Source organism: Schistocerca cancellata, chromosome 3 (genome assembly GCF_023864275.1).
Source record: "Schistocerca cancellata isolate TAMUIC-IGC-003103 chromosome 3, iqSchCanc2.1, whole genome shotgun sequence".
Classification (NCBI taxonomy): Eukaryota; Metazoa; Arthropoda; class Insecta; order Orthoptera; family Acrididae; genus Schistocerca; species Schistocerca cancellata.
In genome coordinates, this window is record NC_064628.1 from 446,937,849 (window position 1) to 446,962,607 (window position 24,759).

At 42.5% G+C, this 24,759-nt stretch overlaps 1 protein-coding gene across 1 annotated transcript in view; it reads left to right on the forward strand.

Annotated features, from left to right (window-relative positions):
- Positions 1–22,218: 22,218 nt before the first annotated feature.
- Positions 22,219–24,759, forward strand: part of LOC126175205 (putative DENN domain-containing protein 10 B) — a 43,790-nt gene continuing 41,249 nt past the window's right edge. Inside the window, exons 1-3 of the mRNA XM_049921814.1 lie at positions 22,219–22,659; positions 22,781–22,980; positions 23,102–23,330. Of these exons, the coding sequence (XP_049777771.1) occupies positions 22,620–22,659; positions 22,781–22,980; positions 23,102–23,330 (469 nt within the window). The 5' untranslated portion in view covers positions 22,219–22,619. The remainder of the gene's footprint in view (positions 22,660–22,780; positions 22,981–23,101; positions 23,331–24,759) is intronic.

Below are 24,759 nucleotides of genomic sequence, written 5' to 3' on the forward strand. Positions count from 1 at the left end.
AGTTTGATCGCCTGTACCGTATTTGGACCATGTGCCACAGACCACCAGTCGCAAGAGAGGGTCCCTGTTTTGTTGCCTGATACATTGTTTTTTTCTTCTGTAACACGCTTTGTACACCACCACACATTTTGTTTTTTTCGCCACGGTTTCGAGATCTGTGTCAGATTCTAAACTTGCATTAACACATTCAGTCCATTGGCTCTCACACATACTACTGTGTAAATCATGTTTCTACTGCTCCCCCAAAACACACACACACACACACACACACACACACACACACACTGGATGATTGAAATAAAAGGCAGTCACAATGCGAGGAAACTGGAAGAGTTTTTTTTTGCGACATTGTGGAGCGTTTCCAGCCTGCTGCCTGAAGGTGATTGACAACCTCTACGTTTAAACTCATATTTTACAGTGACGGGATAGCTGATGGCTAAGTGTTCCATTTTGATTGATTCCTCATATTGCGGTAACATAGGCAATCCCTCTTTCGGTGCTAGCCATCCCTGTAAGGTGTTGACCTTGCATCAAGACTTTTTCCACCTGAAACAAGCAATGTCAGTCAATCAACAGCGTACCAGTGGATGGATGGGATAGAAACACACCACTGATTTACTGAAATAAGCATCGCAGTTGATAGTGAGCTCAATTTTAGCATTTTACCAGTTCTTACAACGCCAACCAGTGACACGGCAGCATGCTTCCCAACTTCTGTATCATTGCTAAACTGCCCCTCCTCTACTTTTCGAGTACCTTTGTGAATGTAGATAGATGACGGTCAGTATGTCCATACATTGTCAATTCTCAAACACATACACAAAAGTATACCAGATAGTGATTTACATATTTCTAGCACTTCAATCATAGCGTAATTTACAATTACGATTGCCTACCTTTCCCTATGTGGATGGTTGTCACAGAGCATCCTCGTATTCTTAGGATAAAGTTAGAGATTAAAAAATCTCCTCACATTGTATTTCACCAACGCCCCCTGCAACACTGTCACCGATTTAATCTGCAGCTGACCAGAAGTAGACCGGTACATTCCACGTTTCGAGAGCGAAGAGAGTGAACCGAGTCTGTAACTGCTGTCCTGCATCCATCCAATAGCACAAGATATATCCAGATGTCGAGGAGGTTAGCATCCGTTATCGGCATATAGTAAATATGAAAGTGTTGTGATGATATAATAGACGGTAAAGAACAATAAACGGGTGGTTTTTATGCATTATGAAGCTCCAGACAGACAGAGTTGGAAGCATTTTACATAAATCGATAGCGCTATCAATTCTAACGTATTGTTCTAGCGTCTGGGGTCAGTACTAAGAAGGTATTGGTAAGAGAGAACATAAGCACATGCACTCCTAAGGCTACACGGTTCTGCACTAAAACAAGCTACGATGTTAGATCGTTGCGGTTTCCGACCTATTAGCTGTGTGGAATGCAACTCTGCCCCTATCCCAGTGTAAGAAATATACACTACTGGCCATTAAAATTGCTACACCACGAAGATGACGTGCTACAGACGCGAAATTTAACCGACAGGATGACGATGCTGTGATATGCAAATGATTAGCTTTTCAGAGCATTCACACAAGGTTGACGCCGGTGGCGACACCTACAACGTGCTGACACAAGGAAAGTTTCTGAAGTGTCGGCAGAATTGCAAATGGTTCAAATGGCTCTGAGCACTATGGGACTTAACATCTATGGTCATCAGTCCCCTAGAACTTAGAACTACTTAAACCTAACTAACCTAAGGACAGCACACAACACGCAGCCATCACGAGGCAGAGAAAATCCCTGACCCCGCCGGAAATCGAACCCGGGAACCCGGGCGTGGGAGGCGAGAACGCTACCGCACGGCCACGAGATGCGTCGGCAGAATTGCCAACACTGTTTTTAGAGGAGGCCGAAATGCACGCTATAAGCTCACTCAGGCTGACGTGAGTTCTGAAACAGGATACGTAATGAATGCTATAAAGAAAAGTACGTAGCTTCTGGAATACTTAACTTTAATCCACATTTGTAGAACATTGCTCTTGATGATACAGAAGTATTATAGCAATTGAATACGGCGCCTTGCTAGGTCGTAGCAAATGTAGCTGAAGGCTATGCTAACTATCGTCTCGGCAAATGAGAGCGTAATTCTCAGTGAACCATGGCTAGCAACGTCGGCTGTACAACTGGGGCGAGTGCTAGTACGTGTCTCTAGACCTGCCGTGTGGTGGCGCTCGGTCTGCAATTGCTGACAGTGGCGACACGCGGGTCCGTCGTATACTAGCGGACCGCGGCCGATTTAAAAGCTACCACCTAGCAAGTGTGGTGTCTGGCGGTGACACCACAGTTTCCAACCGATTTCTCATACAAAAACAGCAGTTGACTGGCGTTGCCTGGTGAAACGTTGTTGTGATGCCTCGTGTAACGAGGAGAAATCCGTACCATCACGTTTCCGACTTTGATAAAGGTCGGATTGTAGCCTAGCGCGAATGCGGTTCATCGTATCGCGACATTGCTGCTCGCGTTGGTCGAGATACAATGACTGTTAGTAGAATATGGAATCGATGGGTTCAGGGGTGTAATACGGAACGCCGTGCTGGATCCCAACGGCCTCGTATCACTAGCAGTCGAGATGACAGGCATCTTATCCGCATGGCTGTAACGGATCGTGCAGCCACGTCTCGATCCCCGGGTCAACAGATGGGGACGTTTGCAAGACAACAACCATCTGCACGAACAGTTCGACAACATTTGCAGCAGCATGGACTATCAGCTCGGAGATCATGGCTGCGGTTACCCTTGAAGCTACATCACAGACAGGAGCGACTGCGATGGTGTACTCAACGATGAACCTGGGTGCACGAATGGCAAAACGTCATTTTTTCGGATGAATCCAGGTTCTGTTTACAGCATCATGATGGTCACATCCGTGTTTGGTGACATCGCGGTGAAAGCACATTGGAAGCGTGTATTCGTCATCGCCATACTGGCGTATCACCCGGCGTGATGGTATGGGGTGCCATTGGTTACACGTCTCGGTCACCTCTTGTTCGCATTGACGGCATTTTGAACAGTGGACGTTACATTTCAGATGTGTTACGACCCGTGGCTCTACCCTTCATTCGATCCCTGCGAAACCCTACATTTCAAAAGGATAATACACGACCGCATGTTGCAGGTCCTGTATGGACCTTTATGGATACAGAAAATGTTTGACTGCTGCCCTGGCCAGCACATTCTCCAGATCTCTCACCAATTGAAAACGTCTGGTCAATGGTGGCCGAGTAACTGGCTCGTCACAATACGCCAGTCACTACTCTTGATGAACTGTGGTATCGTGTTGAAGCTGCATGGGCAGCTGTACCTGTACACGCCATCCAAGCTCTGTTTGACTCAATACCCAGACGTATCAAGGCCGTTATTGCGGCCAGAGGTGGTTGTTCTGGGTACTGATTTCTCAGGATCTATGCACCCAAATTGCGTGAAAAATGTAATCACATGTCAGTTCTAGTATAATATATCTGTCCAATGAATACCCGTTTATCATCTGCATTTTTTCTTGGTATAGCAATTTTAATGGCCAGTAGTGTATTTCCAGCGCGTGACATACATTGTCCTTGCAGTTTTCTATACGATAAACTATGGTGAAAAAGCATAAAATGACAAACTACTTCCTTAAAACATAGATTCCTTGTGATAAATGCGCAATACGTCTTTCCAGAGGTGTATAGTTCCCACTGTTAATATGCAGTCACAGTTCAGAAATGATACTATGGTTGCATTGGCCCTATATATTGTACCGATCTACTTCTGGTCAACTGCAGATTAAATTGGTGACAGTGCTGCAGGGAGCGCTGGTGAAAGACAATGCAACGAGATCTTTCATAACTTTATCCTAAGAATGCGAGAATGCTCTGTGACTCCCATCCACATAGGGGAAGGTAGGCAGTGGTAATCGTTAATTAAGCACTATGATCGAAGTGCTAAAAATATGGTATACTTTGGTGTATATGTTCAAGAATTGACAATGAATAGATGTACTGCATAGTCATCTATCTACATTCACAAAGGTACTTGCAAAGCAGAGGAGGGGCGGTATAGCGGTGTTACAGGAACTGGGAAGCATGCTGCCGTGTCACAGGCCGGTGCTGCAAAACTGTTACAAATGCTAAAATTGATCACACTATCAACTGTGATGATTATTTCAGTAGATAAATGGTGTGTTTTCCATCCCATCTGTCCACTGGTACGCTGTTGATTGCCTCATAATGATTGACTGACATCGCTTGACTGAGATAGAGAAAGAGTCTTAATGCAAGGGCAACGCCTTCTGGGGATGGCTAGCACCAAAACATTGATCGTGTACATTGCCGCAATACGACGAATCAATCGAAATGGAACACTGAGCCTCAGCTATCCCTCCACTGTGAAAAATGACTTTAAAGATAGAGGTCGCCAATCATCTTTGGACAGCAGTTTGGAAACGTTCCACAATGCCACAAAACTCTTCCAGTTTCCTTATGTTGTGACTGCCTTTTACTTCAATCATTCAGTGTGCGCGTGTTGGGGGAGCAGCAGCAATATGATATACACTGTATGATGTGTGATAGCCAAAGGATCGAAACGTGTTAATGTCAGTTTAGAACCTAACACAGATCTCAAAGTCGTGGTGGAAAAAACAAAATGAATGGTGGTGAACAAAGTATGTTACAGCAGAAAAAAAAAAACATTCTACCAGGCAACAAAACGGGGGCCATCTCTTGCGACTGATAGTCTGTGGGATATGGTCCATCTACAGACTTTACACCGGTCTGTGCAAGCGATTTCGATCACTGGCTGCCTACTCCAATATATCAATATCTGTATATTTAATATGATCGCCACATATGCTTGATGCTGGCACTCAGCTGGTACTTGTTTTCGATATATCGGAAGAGAAAGGTGCAGTAAAAATCTTATCGAGTTCTCTGTCGGATGAAGTTAGCGGAGTTCTTCTCTGTTGGACGGTACAGAATAACGATGATAGAATGTTTGGGTGACAGATGTGAATAAACCTGAGAGACGCAGATCTCCATTGGACTGTAGTATATGTATGAAGTGTGGAAATGCATCCCGGTGCAGTAACAAAATTCTCCTCCTTCTTCCAGTCTCTGTATGATGTGGAGGCATCTTGTATAAATGCTCTCTGCCATTTTGAATAAAGTCTCTCGATTCAACCACATAATTGCTTTTGATCCGTGGAGACGTCGTAACTGTTTGTACTATCCTTCATACTACCTCGTGTTGCAGGAAAAAGCTTTGTTATGGCGCTGACGTTACACTACGTACACCATTGGAGGAGCTACGATAATATCTTCCCATTTCCACTGAGGGGTCAAAACACGTTCCTGTTGCATTAATTCAGCTCAATCAGTTTCTACACTGGTTCACGAGGTGGATGTAGCCCTCTCCGATTCCATTCAGTTCCGACTTAAATTGGGACGATCACATGGACGAAGCAGTAGGGAGACCAGGGCAGAGCTGTAAAACAGTTACAGGTTGCATGGGGACTGTCTAAACGACGTTGGAGTTTTACTGTAGCAGATAGGTTCGAAAAGGGTGACTTGTTTCGAGATATGAGAGTGGCATGAATATTATTCACCAGTGGCTGTAATCATAAAAGACGTCTCCGTAGTATCCTACGCAAGTATGTGGTCGAATGGACAGACTTGATTCCAAATCGCGGATAGCATTTCTACAAGAAAGCGTTACACTATCAGCGACTCTTGTGTGTGCCTGTAGAAGCAAGACCGCTTTTTATGTAAGATGACCGTAACATAGTCGTTTGACCGTATTTTTAATAGCGCAGTCCTTACGCGTAAAATATGTTGCCGGCAGTGGAAATTTTCTGTGGTCAGCTTCAGATGTCGGTTCTCAATAGTCTTCATCGAAAAGAACATCCTTCCCTGCAGGGATTCCCATTTGAGCTACCTGGTGAGTGTAATCCAACTACTGGAAAAGAAAAATTACTCGCCATGCAAAGTGGCTCTCATGATCAACTTAATTAATTAGACTATCAATTTTAGATCAGTGACAGCCCGCATGGCGGCTGTAAGCGATGGCTAGGGCCCCACGGATATGAATCTTCACTTGACATTTTTTTTTCGTTGCGGCGGTATCTTCTAACGATATTTCAATCGTCCACCTATACAGGGACAGACAACCATCGTAATAAAATCAGATCAGTTTCGAATTTGTAAACTGATACGTAGCATAAAACTTATATTTACAACTTCTCTGTGTTGTTACCTTAACAGACTTTGTATGCGGCGAGACATTTTTGGTTACCTTGAGAGAGAGTTCGGAAGTGAGGAGGCGTCCTGTGAGGGTGGTAGACCTTAGCACTCTATGCTGAGCCATAAATGAGTTTAATATTCTAGTCCTACGATGCATGATGTGACAGATAAGGAAAGATATTTTCTGCCCAATGAAAGAATACTTAGAGTGAATATAGCCTATGCCACAGTCGGGTACAGGATGTTTACAAGTAACGATGCTTTAGCCACGTGAAAACACGTGTATTGTCCGATTTCTTCTATCTTCGAAAATAACTAGTATAAACGGGAGGAATCTACATTTCGCGTGAGATATTCGAGGTGTATGGTCAACAACATCGTTGTCTCTGCTAGATAAAGTAGATGTTTTAAACTTGGGGGTCTATGTCGGCGTTGAATTGTTTAGGATTACTGTATACATCCAAGCTGCAGCTGCTTGTTTCGGAGTGTACCCTAGCTACCTGTAAGGCCAGTCACGAGGAGCTGCCAACCGGAAGTAAAGGATTAGCTCAGCCTTTGATGTGTACAAAGATTGCACCTATCTGCTTTATGGTGCCCGCGGCAAAGTGACCAGTGTGCTGGGTGAGCGCGACAGGTGCGGACATGTGTATGTGTTGGGCAAGAGAAGATTCAAAGTGATGGACATTTGTGCTGGATCTATTGATCACATCCGAATTCCTAGCGTTCCAATCATGCCCGAGTGCTCAGCCTATGGCTGGGGGCGGTGCACACTGGCATACAGGCGCGTCCACGACCGGCTGCGGCCGCGGCGGAAATTTTCACTGACTTTATGTCGGCTCTGGCGGTGTACGCTGCGGACGGGCGCGTTGCATGTGGACGTCTGGGAGCTGAGTAAGCGGAATGCGTGTTTTCAGCTGTCTCCGACATTTAGCCATGACAGCTTATTACTACGGACTGGATCGTGGTTGAAGAGAGCCGTGTTAATGTTTGGCAATACATATTTCTTGCAGTGGTATTTGCTGTATTATTCTTTATTTTATATGAAATGTTTTAAGATATGGCCATCTGCCCTTTGAAACTGAAACTCTTCTTTCTAGGGCTTAAGCCATTAAATTATTTGTTGATGAGCAGCCTTCAGCAGAATTTTAATATCTCTTAAATTAATCTTCTTCTCTTGCCCTTAAGGCATAAGATTGTTATGCTTTTGAATGGGGCCTTCAGCCCAATTTACATGAAATGTTTTAAGATAAGGCCTTCAGCCTTTCGATTGAAACTCCTCTCATTACTTAATATGCGACCTCCTGCCTAGTTCCACTAAAATTAAATTGCTGTGGCCTTCAGCCGATTAGATTGAAGATTTAGAAAATATTCTTGGTTGAAACCTCCAGAAGAACCTTGTATTTCTATTTCGCTTAAGCCTTGTGTCTTTGATTTTGAATGTGGCCTTCAGCCAATGTAAAGTTAATCAGAGGAGGTCGATTAAAGTTTTGAGTGCTTTGCATCCTTGTTGTAATATTGTGTGCTGATAAAAAAAGTTTGTATGTTGTTTGCAACTGACAGGAAATCCTTTTGGCCCCTTTCTGCAACCTAATCTCTGTCCTGCTAGCCCAAGTATTTCATTGGTTTCGGAAAAGCACAGTTTAAACAGAGGTTGAAAGGTTTTTTGATATGCCACTCCTACTATTCTGTAGATGAATATCTTAACAGGGACTGTTAGACCAGCTTAAATAATAATGTCTGCTGTGACAGCACTTGGTGACAAGAGTCGAGATTAGGTATTGTGTGTATGATAAATTTGTTAAAAGCACATAACATTGTTTCACTCTGACTTCCAGTTTAATGTATTCACATAGTTTGACAATCTGCTGACAAATGATCGGAGTAGTGGGTATTATATTCAGATGTTTTGTTTTTTATTTTCTGACTTGTTCCAGACCGACAGGAATCAACCAATTTTGGGGCCTACAAAACGAAAGCTGAATCTAATATAATATAATGCCACCATTTGGCATCTTCTGTGATCTGTCAAAAGCATTCAATTGTGTAGATCACAAATTTCTACTTACAAAGGCTGAGCACTATGGATTAAATGGTAAAGCAAGGTTGTGGCTCGAGTCATACCTAGACGACATAAGGCAGAATGCAGTATTGAACAGTCCTGCAATGGCACCTGCCTCCTCTGACTGGGGCACAGAAAATTTGGAGTGTTACAGAGTTTGGTGCTTGGTCCCTTACTTTTCTTCACCTTTATCAATGATCTCCTATGCTATATGGCACAAAAAGAACACACTTAATCCTGTTTGCTGATGGCACAACCATTATGATTGACAAAACACCTAACTGCAGTCTAGAGAGCACTGTGACCACAGTATTCAAAGAAGCACTACAAATGGTCTGTTACTCAATGTTGACACGAGTGGATTCATTCAGTTTCAAATTCCAAATAAAAAACAGGAATATACTGAAATAAAATGTGGTGACAAAAATTTTGAGAGCCAATTCTAGCAATTTCCAGAGGTTATACAAAAACAACAATCTAAACTGGTCAGTTCACATCAATGGCCTATGTAAAAGTTGAAATCATCAGCATTTGCCATTCTCTCGATTTCATCTGTTTGTGGTTTGGAAACAATTAAACCTGCATACCTACAGTATTTCTATTCGCTTATGGCACGGCATCATATTCTGGGTTAACCAGTCATGAGTAAACAAAGTCTTTATTGCACAGAAAAGAGTCATCAGCATTGTGGCTAGAGTGGACCTCAGATGCTCTTCCAGAAACGTATTCAAACAGCTTAGGATCCTCACCATGCCATCTCAGTACATTTTTTTCACTAATGTGCTTTGTGACCAATAATCGTACAACTTACAATACAAACAGTGAATTTCATGATCATGATGCAAGAAGTAAACATGATCTTATGAAAGATATAAAAAAAAATCTCAGCATGGCAGAGAAAGGAGTACATTATTCAAGCATAAAAATGTACAATAAACTTCCATTTCATGTTAAATCAGTCATTGAGGATGTGACTAAATTCAAGAAACTGCTGAAACTTTATCTTTTCACTAGTTCTTACTATTCTTTACAGGAATTTTTCGACAGTGTGTAATAATTAGTACAACATGTTTAATTGTGGCTTCCTTATAAGAACTCACTATCTAGCATTGGCGTATTAAACGATGGCAGAATGCTTTTTATATAATTTAGGATGCAAGACCTATAATTTATCCGTGTAATCATCATTACTAGTATAACCTGTGTTACCGTTTAAACACTTAAACCTCATGTTACTGTTTATATGTGATTTAATTTGTAAGACACATGACTATTTAGATATGGTTATAACTGTAATAATCAAACACATTCTACAGCCTAGCGATACACTCACATCAAAGATCTATGGAACACGAAAATAAATAAATAAATAAAATAAACCTACTGTAATGTTAAGAGGACGTTTTAATTTAAATGTTAAGGGCAAATCTATTATACAGTTATACACAAAACCATTGTCATATCATATAAACTAACTCTCCATCATACACTTCATAATAAGAATTATAGTAATCAGCAGTGCTGCTACTGACAATATCTCTATAGACACAATGAGTAAATTGTGTAAATACTTCCAGTTAAATTACAAGACTAATCAATACAAACGTAACTGAGGACTTATAAAAGTAAAGCGAATTTTTTGCCCCTCTGGAAACAGGCACGCAACCCCTTTGGCGTCAGTGAAAACCGTAATATATTCTGTAAATAAATCTACAGTTCTCAAGAAAAGTGTTTCAAAAAAAGTTTACTTAATTATAATTCTCGTTTATTTTAAATTTATGTTTTGCAAATACGTGTGGGGATATGGAAATCAACTGCAACTCTGCTAAACATAGCAGTTTACCTTTCATAGCAGAAATTCCCGACACAGTGCCATTCATAATGCTGGCTTAAACTGACTGCCAGATCGTCCATGTGTAGGCAGTGAGGCCAACCCCTGAAGCTCAGAAGTCAAAACCGGGTACTCAAAATGTCCCTTTTTTGTGTAGTGTCCGACAGCAAAGAGAAATATTTGAAGCCTAGAGAAAAAAAGAGAGAATGAGAGAGAGTAAGTATAACAAAAGAAATAATGGACTACGATACCACCTGCAGGACGATAAAATAGTAGTAGAGTTTACAGTATACAACTACAATATTTACTAGCGCTCTTGCAATACTAGCCGGCCTGAGTGGCCGAGTGGTTCTAGGTGCTAAAGTCTGGAACCGCGCGACCGCCACGGTCGCAGGTTCGAATTCTGCCTTGGGCATGGATGTGTGTGATGTCCTTAGGTTAGTGAGGTTTAAGTAGTTATAAGTTCTAGGGGACTGATGACCTCAGCAGTTAAGTCCCATAGTGCTCAGAGCCATTTGAACCATTTGCAGTACTATGTAATATAATGTAAAATCCTAAATTACCTTATTGAAGTGCTTGCTTCTCCTTTCATTAGATACAGTTTTCGTTTTGTGCAAATATTGATCCCCAAATGCATACTCCTCCCTCTTCTAGTCTCTATCACACCCATTACAAGTTTTTCTTATTGTGAAAATTGAGATATTTTTGTTCCACTTTATAAGTTGTACAGTCTGTTTCGTTTGCTTGAAATGAAGATCTCACAATACATACGGAATTTAAATTCTTATGTCCAATTCTGTTTGTTTTTTTTTTTTAGATCACTTACAATACAAAATATTATTTCGGCTTCAGCATTAGAATGTGGAAGCGAAAGAACCAGCTTAGCAAGTTTACTAATTTTTGAAAACATACCTGATCCTGGAAGTCTTTCAGTTTTGAGATTTCACTCCACATACAATCGAAGTCCGTTTCTAAAAGTTCCTTCTTCCTACACTCAGGCACAAATGGAAAACGTCTCCATTCAACTGCTAAGCTGTTTAAATCAAGACCACCACACTTCGATGCAACACACGATCACCCTTTATCTGGGACCTACCATCATCTGTTAATGCAATGTTTGTCTCTATGAATTTTGAGTTTCCAAAAAAAATTCATCGTGTGTAGGTAGACGATTCTTCATTTTTTTGGTTGCTCCAATATAGAAATCAAGGCATTTAAGTCTTACCTAATGAATTCTCTTTTCACATTCTCTAGGGAAAGTTTGTAGTAACCATTAGCATTTGGGGCCATGATAAATCAATTCTAATGGGGGATAATGGCGTGCCTGAAGTGTATTAATCTTGTGCCTTTCAGTGAGGATACCAGGGCTTAGGAAGTTTTGACCAATGTTTTGAAACAGATGCAAAGAATCTTCTGAAGGCTTGTGAATTAATATTTTCCTCGATTGGAAAAGGGCGTTAAAACTGTCGAAGTAAACCAAAACATACTTTGGAAACAACATGTAAGCTTTAGTATGCGAATTTTCTAATTAATGAAGAATCATATCTGGAGACTTTAATTTATTTTCAACATTTGCTAACTGGAAATAGTGCAAAAATACATCCCAGTTTTCCAAAACATGAACAATACATGCATGTGAAACAAGCCATCATGTACACGATAATTTAAGTACCTTTTTACGTTCGACTCCAAAATATTCTTGAAATTCTTGTGAAACAGCGCAGCACTTTGCACAGCCAGGTATGTGGCTTGGCACAACCCTTATTAACTCTTCACAGGCTCTAAGAATCTTCTCACATTCCTTGCTTGCAACAGATGAATGGCATAAACATTTGAGAAAAATAAGATTTAGAACAAAATTGGTAAGTCTTGCTATGATAGAATTAAGGCCTGCCACCATTACAGACGCATTGTCACAAGCCATGCCAATTACATTTGTAATTGGAATATTCTTCTCTTTCAACAAACTCTCCAGAGCTATGAATAGGTTTTCTGATGAGCAGTCTTTGGCATGCAAAGGATCAATTCCAGAAGTCGTGTTTTCACATTCCTGTCAACCGGCGACACATATTTCACTAAAACGCACATACTTTTGCTATCTGATATGCCTGTACTCTCTCCCGCCAGAGTGGAAAATTTAATATCCTTCAGTAACTGAACCATTTTATCACTTTCAACCTCTGTCTTCACTTTTTCCAAATGTTTGCTTTCATCACACATTTTAGAAAAATAATGAACAACAATTCTGTTACTTTGTATACTTTTAACATTTTTAATGTGTTTAACTCGAGAAGCATGTTTTCCATAAGTAACAGTCATGTTACGCCCTTTAAACCATGCCTTCTGTTGTGACCTTCAGCAGCCTCCAACCACCCTCTAAATCTGTCAATTTGAAGCCAAGGGTCTTGGAAAGTTTTAGTATTTTTTCCAGTTGTAATTCACTGCACCTGGATTTCGATTTGCTTGTACTTGAAGGACCACAGCCTGGCATTCTTAAATGTGTACAAAACAAACCACTCAGAAACAATTATTGTTTAATAACATCAAGATTCGCACACAAGACCCCCAAGTCCAAGTGACAACCAACAGGTAATAACTTCCAGTGACACTGAAATGAGTAAATTAAACCACTTCAAACAATACCATACAACAAAGTGCTACATTACAGTTTAACACAGCCTTGGACTTGGTCTCCTATTCTGAGATAAATAATTTATCTGAAATTCAACAATATTTCATAAGTGTCACTCATTCATAAATAATGGTATATTTAAGTCGTGCATATGAAAGGAATTTGGACTAACAATAGCTACTACAATGGGAGTGCTAATTGCTGATTGAACAAATGACAGTCTGTGGGTGTTGTTTGATTACTTACTTTATTTTTGCGGGATGTGACAATCATACATATGTCAGTGCACATATGTTACTGTTGCATGAGCAAACTTATTGTACCCATAGTGAGAATCTGACTGTTGGTTGTACACGGACAGTTGGCAGGTGTCATGTATTTGACTTCTGTGAAATGTTCATCTTTGTTGCTGTATGTGTCATAAACATTACTACATTCTGTTAGAAACAGGAACTAAATGCCCCTTATTCACCTTAATTTTCGCGAAAAAATCCCTCTGTCCCTTCCTGAAAAATATTTGTCAAAATGTCCCATAATATGGGACAAATCCTACTGGTTGGCAACACTGTGTGTAGGGTGTTGAGGCAAGTGATCAACTGCTGGGATTACTGCATGCGACGAATCACTGAAAGCCATTGCTCACATGTAGCGCCCCTGGATAGTCATATGGATTGAGATCACATGACTTGAATTGACTTTACATGACGTGACACGATGGACATTGTGAATACACCTTGATGTGATGGCGCCATTATGTGATGGTGCTGTGACGAGCAGTGTGACTGGCCTTAAGTCATTTTACTTGTATGTTCGTTTATAGAAATGTAACTAATGATGTGCATTCTAGTCCTCTTCATCTCGAAATTAGGTGAAGACCATACAAATACATAAATTTGTTTAATGCCATGTTTTTATGATTCATACCACGCCTTTTACAAAAGTGCTGTTTGTCTCTCGTACCTTAAAGCCAGTTCACACTGGCTGTTACATCACAGCAGTCATAGCGCTGTCACACCCTGGTGCATTCACCCACTCCCCCTCTCTGCCCGCCATCTCATGTCACATCCAGTCCACTTAGCCCACGACTGATGGTGAAAATGAGGTTATGAGTTACCATTTACAATACAAAAAGTTGGAGTATAGCATCAGTATTGACGAGCTAATAATGATAAAGCTTATTAATCTCCAAAGCAAACTTCATATTGTATGTTCTTGATTCTATATGGTAAAGTGCTGAGAAGTGAAACAACGTTCACATCATCGACATTTATTTGCTAACGAAAATATGTACATACAAACACTTCAAACAATGTCTATAATGGAATTAATAGAGACAGTTTACGTTATCCCTCACGTTTTTCTTTCTTATGTAGCTAATAGCCTCATAAAGAACTGTATTTTTATGCTTCATTATAAAGCTGACTTTTTCATTTAAAATGATAATTAATTAAAATTATTTCATTTATTTATACACAGTGTGGGCACCACGTCTGTTCTGTTGTTGTAAAACCAAAATATTTTTCAGATATCTTACCTTGCTTACAGAAAGACTATTCAAGTTGTCCTCGAACATGCATAGTTTTCCAAGAAAACAAAGTACAATAATAAAATAAAGATTAAGAAGGAACAGAGACACGAAATCCATTATCATAATATGAGTGAGCATGGTGAACATTGGTTAACTTCCGATATTACGGACTGCGCCACCATTAAAACTTTCTTCATGTGAAACCTTGACGTGGAGTGAGGTGACAAACCGTTGACGGCATGTGTGAAGCGGGAAACGGGTTATTTTCACTGTTTTCAAGTCCATTGTGCAATGAGCCATCCTTTATCGCTGCGCCCACGCTTTAAGTTCAGGGTGCAGGCCCAGGCAGCGGCAGTTTATCAAACGTGTGATAACGTAATATTACAGTTGTTGACATAGGCACACACACTAAAAAACTTGCAAAAGTATTGTCTGGAACTGTTTACACATTGCCGTCGCGTGATTGCGGTAAGTGGCCCAACCACTTATCTTGGAAGGTGTACACTCTTCAGTGAATGAGTGCATAGTATGATCTCACAGTCATAGTGCCCAGCTGAAAGCGCAAATGATCCCGTCTCTCACAGGGTGCTGTTTAATTCGCATACACTCTTCAGTGCTGGAGCGCATAGTATGATCTCACAGTCATAGCAAGACAAAGGACGTGTGCCCAGCTGAAAGCACAAATGATCCCTTATCTCGCAGGACACTGTTTAATTTGCGAACAGGGTGGAGCGAATGATCAGTGCCCATTTAGATTTACAAATGCATTGGTGGTGAGTGCACATTGTACTCAACCCCCATGGCCTGCAGCTGATGGAGTCTTCAATTGGAGTAAACATCCACATGACATGGAGGTCTAGCTTGCACTGGCTTTTGCTTTGTCTCTTACATGCCTGTGGGCGCTGAAAAATCTGTACTCATGGGCAAGTATTGGTGCACCATCATCCACGTAATTCTGTGGTATGGCTGCCACTCACATCCCCACTTGGGGAGCAGAACTCTGAAGCCATGAGAAGTGCCTCACCCACTTTGTACTGAAGTCAGTGAGAGCACAATGGTAAAGGGCCAGTCAGCGGTGACTTGTTGGCAGTGCATGATGTCACACTCAGCTGGCTGGGCACACGGGGGTGTGTCCTCATGTTACACACTAGTGGCAGTGGTGACAGCAGCAGTGTCTGGGAGCTGTCCGCGGCTGTGTGTGACTGAAACGTTTAATGCAGAGATGTCACCTCTGAGGACACTTGGATACAAACAAAGTTTGGTTAAACACGAATAAAACACATGAAACAAACTGTACATGCAGCTATGCTGTTCATAATGTACTGAGTTCTTGACACACCTGACATGGAAAATATTGCATGATTCGATGCTGATTCGACACATGTGGCAGTGGGGCACAGAGACTATGGAGAGTCTGTTGTTGGAACTTGAATGCGGGAATGCACTGTAGAGACTGGCACGATAGTTGACTCAGCCTCAACACCCGACATGCTAGAGGTAGCGAGATGCGATAGTGGGTCCAGGGGCTGCATTGACAAACAGCAGATGAGACAGGAAATAATGTCCTGAGTTCGATTGGAGATGAGATCAAAGCTGATGAGGCGTCTCCCCAGAGACAGTGTCTCAATGGCAGGCAGCACGTGGGGTGTGTGCTGGTTGTGTCATGAGGCATGGCATTGTTATGAGGCAGCACAGGTGTTTGAAGTGGACTCGGCAGCTGCCTCATGTAATGTAGTCTTCTAGTTGCTGCGGCAGAAGTGGACAGTGCACCTGTGTGGGGTGGGATCTGAGCAGCAGCCTGAGCAGGGTGGTGCTAGGCTGAGGTGCATGTGACTGCACAGTGACAGCTGGCAGTGTCTGCACATCATTGATAGCTACAGGAGAGGGCTCTGCCTGACATGTCTTCTGCTGGGGTAAAGAAATGAATGGCAGCTAGAGCAGGTCAGCTTGACTCAGTCAATGGAGATTTTAGTTGGCTTGCCATTGCATTGATCTGCAGAGTCTTCTCATCATGTTTGGCACATGGTGCAGTGCTGAGTAGGGTGGCCTAAGTGGTGGCTGCACTACATCTATGTGCACCATAACATGTGTGCAGTGCTGGAAGTCGACCTTCCCATGCCGTATCAGCATATGCAGTTGGAGGCTGGCCTTGTGACTATGCAGATGTTCTGCCATTAGTAGGGCAAAGGCACCATGTGGTGGGGGTATGCCCTCCATGAATTCATTGGGGATGGCAAGCGATTGATAGTAGATGAGGGCTGCAGGTGAAATGCCAATCTCACCCTTCGGAGTTACTCGCAGGCCAGGGACTACAAGTGGAAGTGCCTCTGTCCAGGCAACTTTATAACACATCAGTGCTGCTTTCAGCAGCTGATGGTGCCATTCGACCTTGCTCTTAGACACTGGGTGGTAGCTGGTCGATTGATGTAGCGGCATGCCACACAATTGGGTGACTTGGGTAAACAGTGTGCTGTCAAACTGGCATCAGAAGTCTACCATTACATGACTGGGCCAGCCAGAGAATGCCACTCAGGTGTCGAGAAAGGCAGTGGCAACGTTCTTGGTGGTATGTCCACTATTGGTGTTGTCACTGGCCAACATGCAAAACGGTCCACCTTTGACAGTAGATAGCACTTGTCTTAGGACACAGTAACTTGGCCCACAATGTCCACGTGAATGTGTGCAAAGTGGCTGTCTCATCAGGGAAGGCTCCAATGGAAGCATGGGTATATCTCTCGACTTTGGCACACTACCACGTGGCGGAGGTGCATCCCATTGCCAGCAGTCTTTGTAGAATCCCAGTGAGACAAAACGCATGGCCCTAAGTGTCTCAGTGGTGTCTGCACCGGGGTGTGATAGCCCGTGGATGCAGTCAAATGTGCTGTGCCTGAATTTCTTTGGGGGAAATGGGCGACGTCTGCCTGTCGAAACGTTGCACCAAATCTTGCAGGAGCAACTGGAAATCGGTAATAGTAGAAATGGGCTGCTGGAGATGTCATGGCGAAAGCTATCCAATTGCTCGTCACTTTATTGTTATTGTGCCACGTCCTCAACGTTCACAGGGGAGGAGATAGCAGCACAATCACAATAAAAGCAGTTGGCGACGACGTTGTCATCCTGGAAACAGGTCGAATGTCGGTGGTGAACTGAGGTATATACTCCAGGTGTTGTGGTTGGTGTGACGAAGGGTTGATGTTGCTGCTCTGAAATGTGTGAGTCATCAGCTCGTTTTCAGTGAAAATGATGAAAGGGTGGGCTTCTACCTACAGGCAGAAGTATTTCACTGCCTGGTACACTGGAAGTAAGTTGCAGTCTTACATGTTCAACGAGCATCGCGACGCTGATGACTTGTGCGAAAAGAAGACTGGCTGCCAGCTGTTGCCAATGCACTGTCGTAAAGCTGCACCCATAGTAGTGTGGCTGTTGCCAATAACTGTGGCTAATTACATGTCCTGTATCGGGTGGACGAGCAGCATCGCTTAATCAAGGCTCCATTTGGACTTGGCAAAGCTTTGTTCCATTTCTTCTGTCTATGTAACGAGAGCCCTTCCTTTAGCAGTAGGGTTGCACCATGTTAGTGTTATGTAGATGGCGCTGGTAAAAGTTGATCATACTGAGGTATCGGCAGAGGCCTTTGTGGGTGTGTGAGTGTGGCATGTGCAAGACGACCTTTACCTCGCCAAGTAGAAGCTTGGATCTGGTAGGGGTGATTAGAAGCACTGGAAATTCCTTCTCTGTTACCCCAGATACGCATTTTTATGGGTTGGTAACGACACCAGCCTCGCTGAGGCGCCAAAAGCAGATCATTAGGTGGCAGCGGTGGAGTTTGGGTGACTTTGATAACATGAGAATATCATCGAGGTAATCCAAACAGCCTGTCAAGCCTCGCAAAACGCCGCCCAGGAAATGTTGCCATGTCTGCGCAGCAGTCTGAAGACTGAACATCATGCACATGCCCTCAAAGGACCCAAAGGGAGGGACGACCGCCGTTTTCGAATGTCTGCCAGCGCCATATGAATTGGCGTGTATGCCTTCATGTTTTAGATCTTGCTGAATATAGTCGGGTCTGCCAAGGTGTAGCTAAAATACAGCAGGTGAGGCACTGGATGTCTATCTGGCATCATCCTTGAATTCAGTGCGTAGTAGTCCCTACAAGGGCGCGACGAACTGTCCTTTTTCGGCACTAAAAGGTGGAAGAGGTGGACTGCTAACAGTTGCACAATGCCGTGTTGTAGCATGGCCTCATACTTAGCCCTTGCTACTGTGAGGCTATCAGGTGAGAGGTGATGTGGGTGGAACGAGGTGGGAGGGCTGCGTGTGGTAATAATATGGCGGAGTGTCATATTTTTCACTTTCCTCAGTGTGCCAGATGGGCGAGTAAGCTCCAGGAGTTTCTCCAGGATGACTGTATACAGTACCCCACATGTTTTATGCTGAAGAACACTACCTGCTGTCACTGTCTTGCTATCTTCAAACTCTTTGTGGAGTCCATCTGTTGGGCGTTTGCGATGTCAGCAAGCAGCTTGTAGTGGCTGAGGAAATCCATGCCCTGGATAGGTTCGTTGATGTCAGCCACAGTGAATTTCCACATGAATGTGCAGCACTGTCTGAGGTCTACATTCCGGTGATGAGTACCATATGTTTTTATGGCCGAATTGTTTTCCGCTGTGAGTCACAGAGTTTCAGCCTTCCAATGGTCTCTTAACATCATCCGACGAAAAATGGGCAAATCCAAACGAGTGTCTACCAGGTACCTCTCATCCATGTGTTACCGATTCTGCTACTAACAGATACTTTGAAGCTGCACTGCAGCCGTGTACGTCTAGGCCCAATCACAGATGGCATTTGGGTGCGAGCGACACTTGGTCGCTTCATTGCCGGAATGGGCTTGGTACCAACAGTAAATGCTTGGAGGTGCTTCCGCTGTAAGTGGGCGAACATTGGAACGGCTGTTGCTGCGTCGCCAATTGCACAAGCTGGATCGCCTGTATCCAGATCTGCTGTTGCTGCGATGCCTGCTCCCCCCTGGCCGTGAGCGTGCCAACCGATCGACAGAGTCTGAGGTGGTGGATGTGGGAGGTGTGTGTCTCTGCAGAAGTGGGGGTGCAATGTCGTAAGTTGTCTTGGCCACGGTAGCAGGCACCGTTGCCAGCACTTCATGTACCCAATTAACCAAGTTTACGGTGGAATCTAGCTGCATATCTATCTGCGTGGCTATTACCGCCTACACCTGTGTAGAAAAGCTGCACACCCAGATAGTGTGCAACAGCGAGTCTGGGATCATGTCAGAGCACATGAGGCTCCACAGGCAGTGCAGGAACTAAGAAGGTTTCTGGTCTTTGCATTCTTCTTTGTGCAGAAATTGGTGGACGTGTTGTTCTTCGGACAACAAAATCCATTGGATTAATGCCTCCTACAGTTGTTTAAGTAAGGACTACTTCTGTGTGGTGGTGGTTTTATCCTACACTTCAGCCATGTAGCTCTGTTCGAACTAGCTCACTATAAGTCAAAATTTGGCGAGCTTGTGAGAGACGTTGTTACTTAGGAAAACTGTCTCCACGTGGCTAAACCACTTGAAAGGGTCATGGCGCCCGAAGGATGGGAGCAACCTAATCAACATGCGTCCTGTACTAGTCGTGGCCCCAGTGGTAGCAGGTGATGTCGGTGCGGCGCTGTTTTGCGCGTGCAAATTCTCATGAGATGGTTCCAGGTGAGCCAGTTCAATGTATGTGGGTCGTGTCTGTAGCTCACTCTTTAGGAGCCGATTGTTTGCCAACAGATTTTCTGTTGTCTTTTGGAGTTCCTCCATAGTTGTAATAATGCAATAACCAAGTTTTCATAGACAGGAGAAAACACACATGAAGAAAACATGCAAACAAAAAGAACAAATGTTCAATGCCCAACACACTTACTCATGCAGCTACGGACTGACACAGAAACATTTGTTCATGTTCTGCATCACTTCCGCAGATCAAGTCCGTCACCAAGTGTTTGCCTACAGATTACGTCAGTGTCACCAATGAAATGGGAAGTGGGTTATTTTCACCACTTTCAAGTCTGTCGTGTGGTAAGCTGGCCTCTACTGTCACACCCTCATACTAAGTTTGAGGGGTAGGCTCAGGCAACAGTAATTTCTCTAACATGTGATTACGCAATAATAAATTTATTGGCAAATGTACACACACTAACGAACTTGCTAAGGTATTGCCTGGAAATGTTCACACGACGTGGTCGCGTGACTACAGTAAATGGCCCGATCACTGATCCCAGAGCCTGCACACTCGTCAGTGATCGAGCGTGTAGTATCATCTCGCAGTCAGGGAGCGACAGAGGACGCGTGTGAGTCCGAAAGTGCAAATTATCTCTCATCTCGGGGGGCACCATTTAATTCGCAGACGTAACGGGACGGAGCGAACGATCGGCACCTGTTCAGAGTCGCGAACGCGTTCGTGAGGAGTGCGCGTTCTACTCGACCCAAGTGGTCCATAGCTGACGGAATCTCTGATCGGCATAAGCGTCCACACGACACCGAGTTCTAATTCGCACTGGCTTTCGCTTTGTCTCTTCCGAGCCCATGGGCGCTGCACTGTTGCCAAAGGTTGGCCTAACGGTACAAATCTGCACTCGCGGGTGAATACTGGCGCGCCGCTGTCCAGGTGATTCTGCGGTATGGCTGCCACACCATCATTTGAAATGTAATGTGGAATGTTTTGACGTGACATGACAACCAGTGTGGATTGGTCTTTATTAACTACAAACCAATGGATGACAAGGTTCAGTTGCCTGAAGGAATTAGAAATAAAAGTTGTTGACTGATTTTTGTTTGGTTACATTTGAATGTGTACTTGTAATATTGTATTTGAAGCGTAAAGGTAAATTTACACTGGCTCTCACGTTAAGTGACGTCACTTTACTACATTCCACAATGCGTTTCAAACGGCAACGTTCAACAGGCTGTCAACATATCGTCACGCCAAATCACGTCAAGGTTTCTCGGGTTAGCAGAAAGTTTCATACAGTAGTATATTATTTACTATCATACTACACTGTTCTGTGGATATATGTAAGTGTTAATTTATATCTTCACCACATTACCTTATCCCTGACTGCTACGAAGCAGATTTTATTAAATATAGTAACAGATATTTTATAGATTACGGCCGTTAATTTGTATATTTATACCCTACGTTAAACGTATTTATTTAAATTATTTTCCCTGGCTTAAGATAATCCTCGAGTGCTTCGCCTACAGCACTGCAGATTCAGGAGTTAACTGTGATATAGCAGTTGTTAGAATGTGAAATAAATACTTAATACTGGCGTAACTATCTCTAGCTGCTAAAAACCGTAGCGTTAGTGCAAGCTTCACTTCGACTGAGATTGTTCGCCTTAAGATCGTGTGCTACTTTGCAATTTTTCCCTCAGTTGTAGTAGGCAACCACCAAAATCGTCCACTGAAGTAGGCATAAAATTTTTAAATAGGCTTAATGACGTCAGGATTTGTAATATATTGGCTAGTGCACTTCTACCATGTATTTGACGCTTTTGCAAAAATTCAGACACCCATGTTTTTCTTTTCCTTGCTGCTTCGCTTTTTGCATCACCAACAGAGCGGCTGACCTACACAACAATTCTGTCTGGATATGACTGTTTTTCTTCACAACTATTACTGCAGTGTAGCATCAGACTGTGCTATTACACTACGGTAGCATTCTATTGGATGGTTACTATGTATGTGAGTTTAGCACCAAATAAACGAAACTGCAGCGTTCGCTTGTGTTTGCACCAAGGAGTTTTATTTTGTACTTTCATGGTCCGCACATTCATTGCTCCTTCGGCAGTGTTGTCTTTGGCTTATTTAATGTAAACGCCGGTTCCTAAGTACAGGTAAATAGTAGTGAACACTGGCGAACTGTTCTCCGGTATGTTCGTTCGCATGTGGTTATAGCGAATTGACGTGACGTGACATAACGTTACGTGACGAACAGTGTGAATTGGCCGTTGCAAAAGCGCGGATGGTAATATCATTCTAATAGAATGATTCTATAGTGAAGTTTTGCCTAATGCCAACAGATACGTCACCATTAATCGAACTTCCATTTCTAAGATTTTTTTTTATTTATTCGAAGTAATTTTTATTCCTTTCTTGCTGTCAAATACTGCACCACTGATTGGCCGAAACCGCAAACCACATGATACGTAGCAGGCAAACACTCAATTAGTGGGAGCCGGGAGGCTAGGAGAGTCGTTGAAGACTGTATCGGACTATCGGTCATCGAAGATATTCTGTCATGACTGGAATCGTGGATTTACTTGCTTGCAACATTATAGGTATTTATTGATTTGCGATGGATTTAAGTATATACAGGCTGATGTCGGGGAAAAAGGGAAATAGATCATAAAGTGATTAGTTGCTGTAATAATTCTACTTAGCTTTTTTATCTTCCTACAGAGCGAGATAGTAACGGTGATGTATTGTGGACATGGACATACCCATCCCTCACGGACGCGCATCAGCAACAGCTGATGATAAGAAAATGTGCCCTGGACGGCGATCACGTATCGCCGCAGCCGTTTGTATTCGGTCGTTACGGGAAGAACTGGTATTATATCAACTGCACCGAAGTGTTTGAATCTGACAATCTACCAAGGGTCTGTTTTCTCATTGACGTTTGTAGTTCTGGTACAAAATCTGAAAGAAACATGCTTCATGATTATTTGTAGTTCAGCAGAGAGACGTGGATCAACGTACGCATTTCTTTATTTCCAGTAGCTGAAGCAGTTTGCCTTAATCTTATGGGCTAAGGACTTGAATCCAGAGAAATACGAGACATTATGTAGAATACTGAGTAAAACCTACTGCAAGACTGGAAATCCAGCTGTCATGTTACAGCTATATTTGTCTGTAATCACGAGAGGTTCCTGCACCACGGAAGAAAATGGAACTTTTCTGGCAAAGGATTTTGAATCTAGGAAAAACATCCCACACACCATGCTGAAAGGTCGGTAGCTATTTAATCTTAGATGGCAAGAAAAATAATATCTAAGTTGAATACAACTGCGCTGTTTCCAATATCATTAGGCCTAACTTTCTTTTTAATAAATGTCTTAAAGGGAATTCTATATGGCCACAAGAACACTTTTCATTGTCTTATACTGATCAAGGTTTTGCAGTATTATGGTACTGCACTGGGGACTGTGATTTCAAACCCTGCCTAGCCATCCAGATTCGTGTTTTATAGTGTTTCTTTAAATCAGGCAAAGCAAATTTTAGTTCTTATGAGAAGGACAAGGTAAATTTCCTTATCCAGTGCAAGTAGTAGCTCAGTTTCTAATGATATTGCTGTTGGTGTGCTGTTAGGCTCTAATGATCCTTCCCCTCAAAGACTTGTCGATTTCAGTAAACACTCACTGTATGTAAAAAAACAAAAAGACACAACAACAAGTGCTGTAAATGTAGTTGATATTTAGTGGACACAGGAAACAATTACGTACATAACACTGTGATAAACATAATTACAAAAATCTGCAAATACTGTTGCACAGTCACAGCAGATATGATTGCCAGAAGTACAGAAAATATCAGTGGTGTTACATTCTCCTTTTCATTTTGGTTCAGGTAAAGTAACCATTATTGGTGCATGTTTGGGAGGACTGATATTAAAAGGACAGTTGTACAATGTTATAAGTATATATATGTGTCAGAGTAAAACAAAAAGTATATACATTGGCTTTTGTTTGTATGTCTCCTGTAACTATTTTTTTTCCTTCAGTGTAACAGTTTGAGAAGTATTGTACAATCTGTTCTTCACAACATACATGAGCAATCTCCATATGAGGGAGGGAAAACAAAGAAACTAAATGCACACATTAAATCTTGTCATCAGCACACTGGTGCATATGTGATCAAGATTTTTAATTAGTTCACAATAGATTCAGCCAATATATAGTGTCTCAGCTGGCTTCTTCCTCTTGTTAATACGATTGTATCTTGAAGACAGTTTCTTTCATTTGGTTGCCTTAGTGTAGCTTTCGTTTGCACTATTAGTTCCTTTTGCTTGTCTGCCCTTCCAAAGTCGCCAATAGTTCTGCAGTGAATGTCGAGGATCACTGATTTTGTGTACAGTACTCAAGACTCGGCTACACTTATTATTGATGATGTAGCTGTAGAACATAGCAGTCGTCCTCTGGGACAGTAATGAAGATTCTCCATGTGTTTTAATACACGCAGAAAAATGAGTGTGTAAAAGAGCGAAAACTCCAAAAATCAGGAGAGAACTCTGTATTATAAAGAGCATTTGTCCAAACTCACTCCTTGCCACCTGTATCTGTCCTATCTAAGTCAGTGAACAGCCTCACATTTTCTTGTATTCTATTTCAGAAATGTCGAATATACAGACTTCTATGAAAGAACATTAATGTCAATGGTTT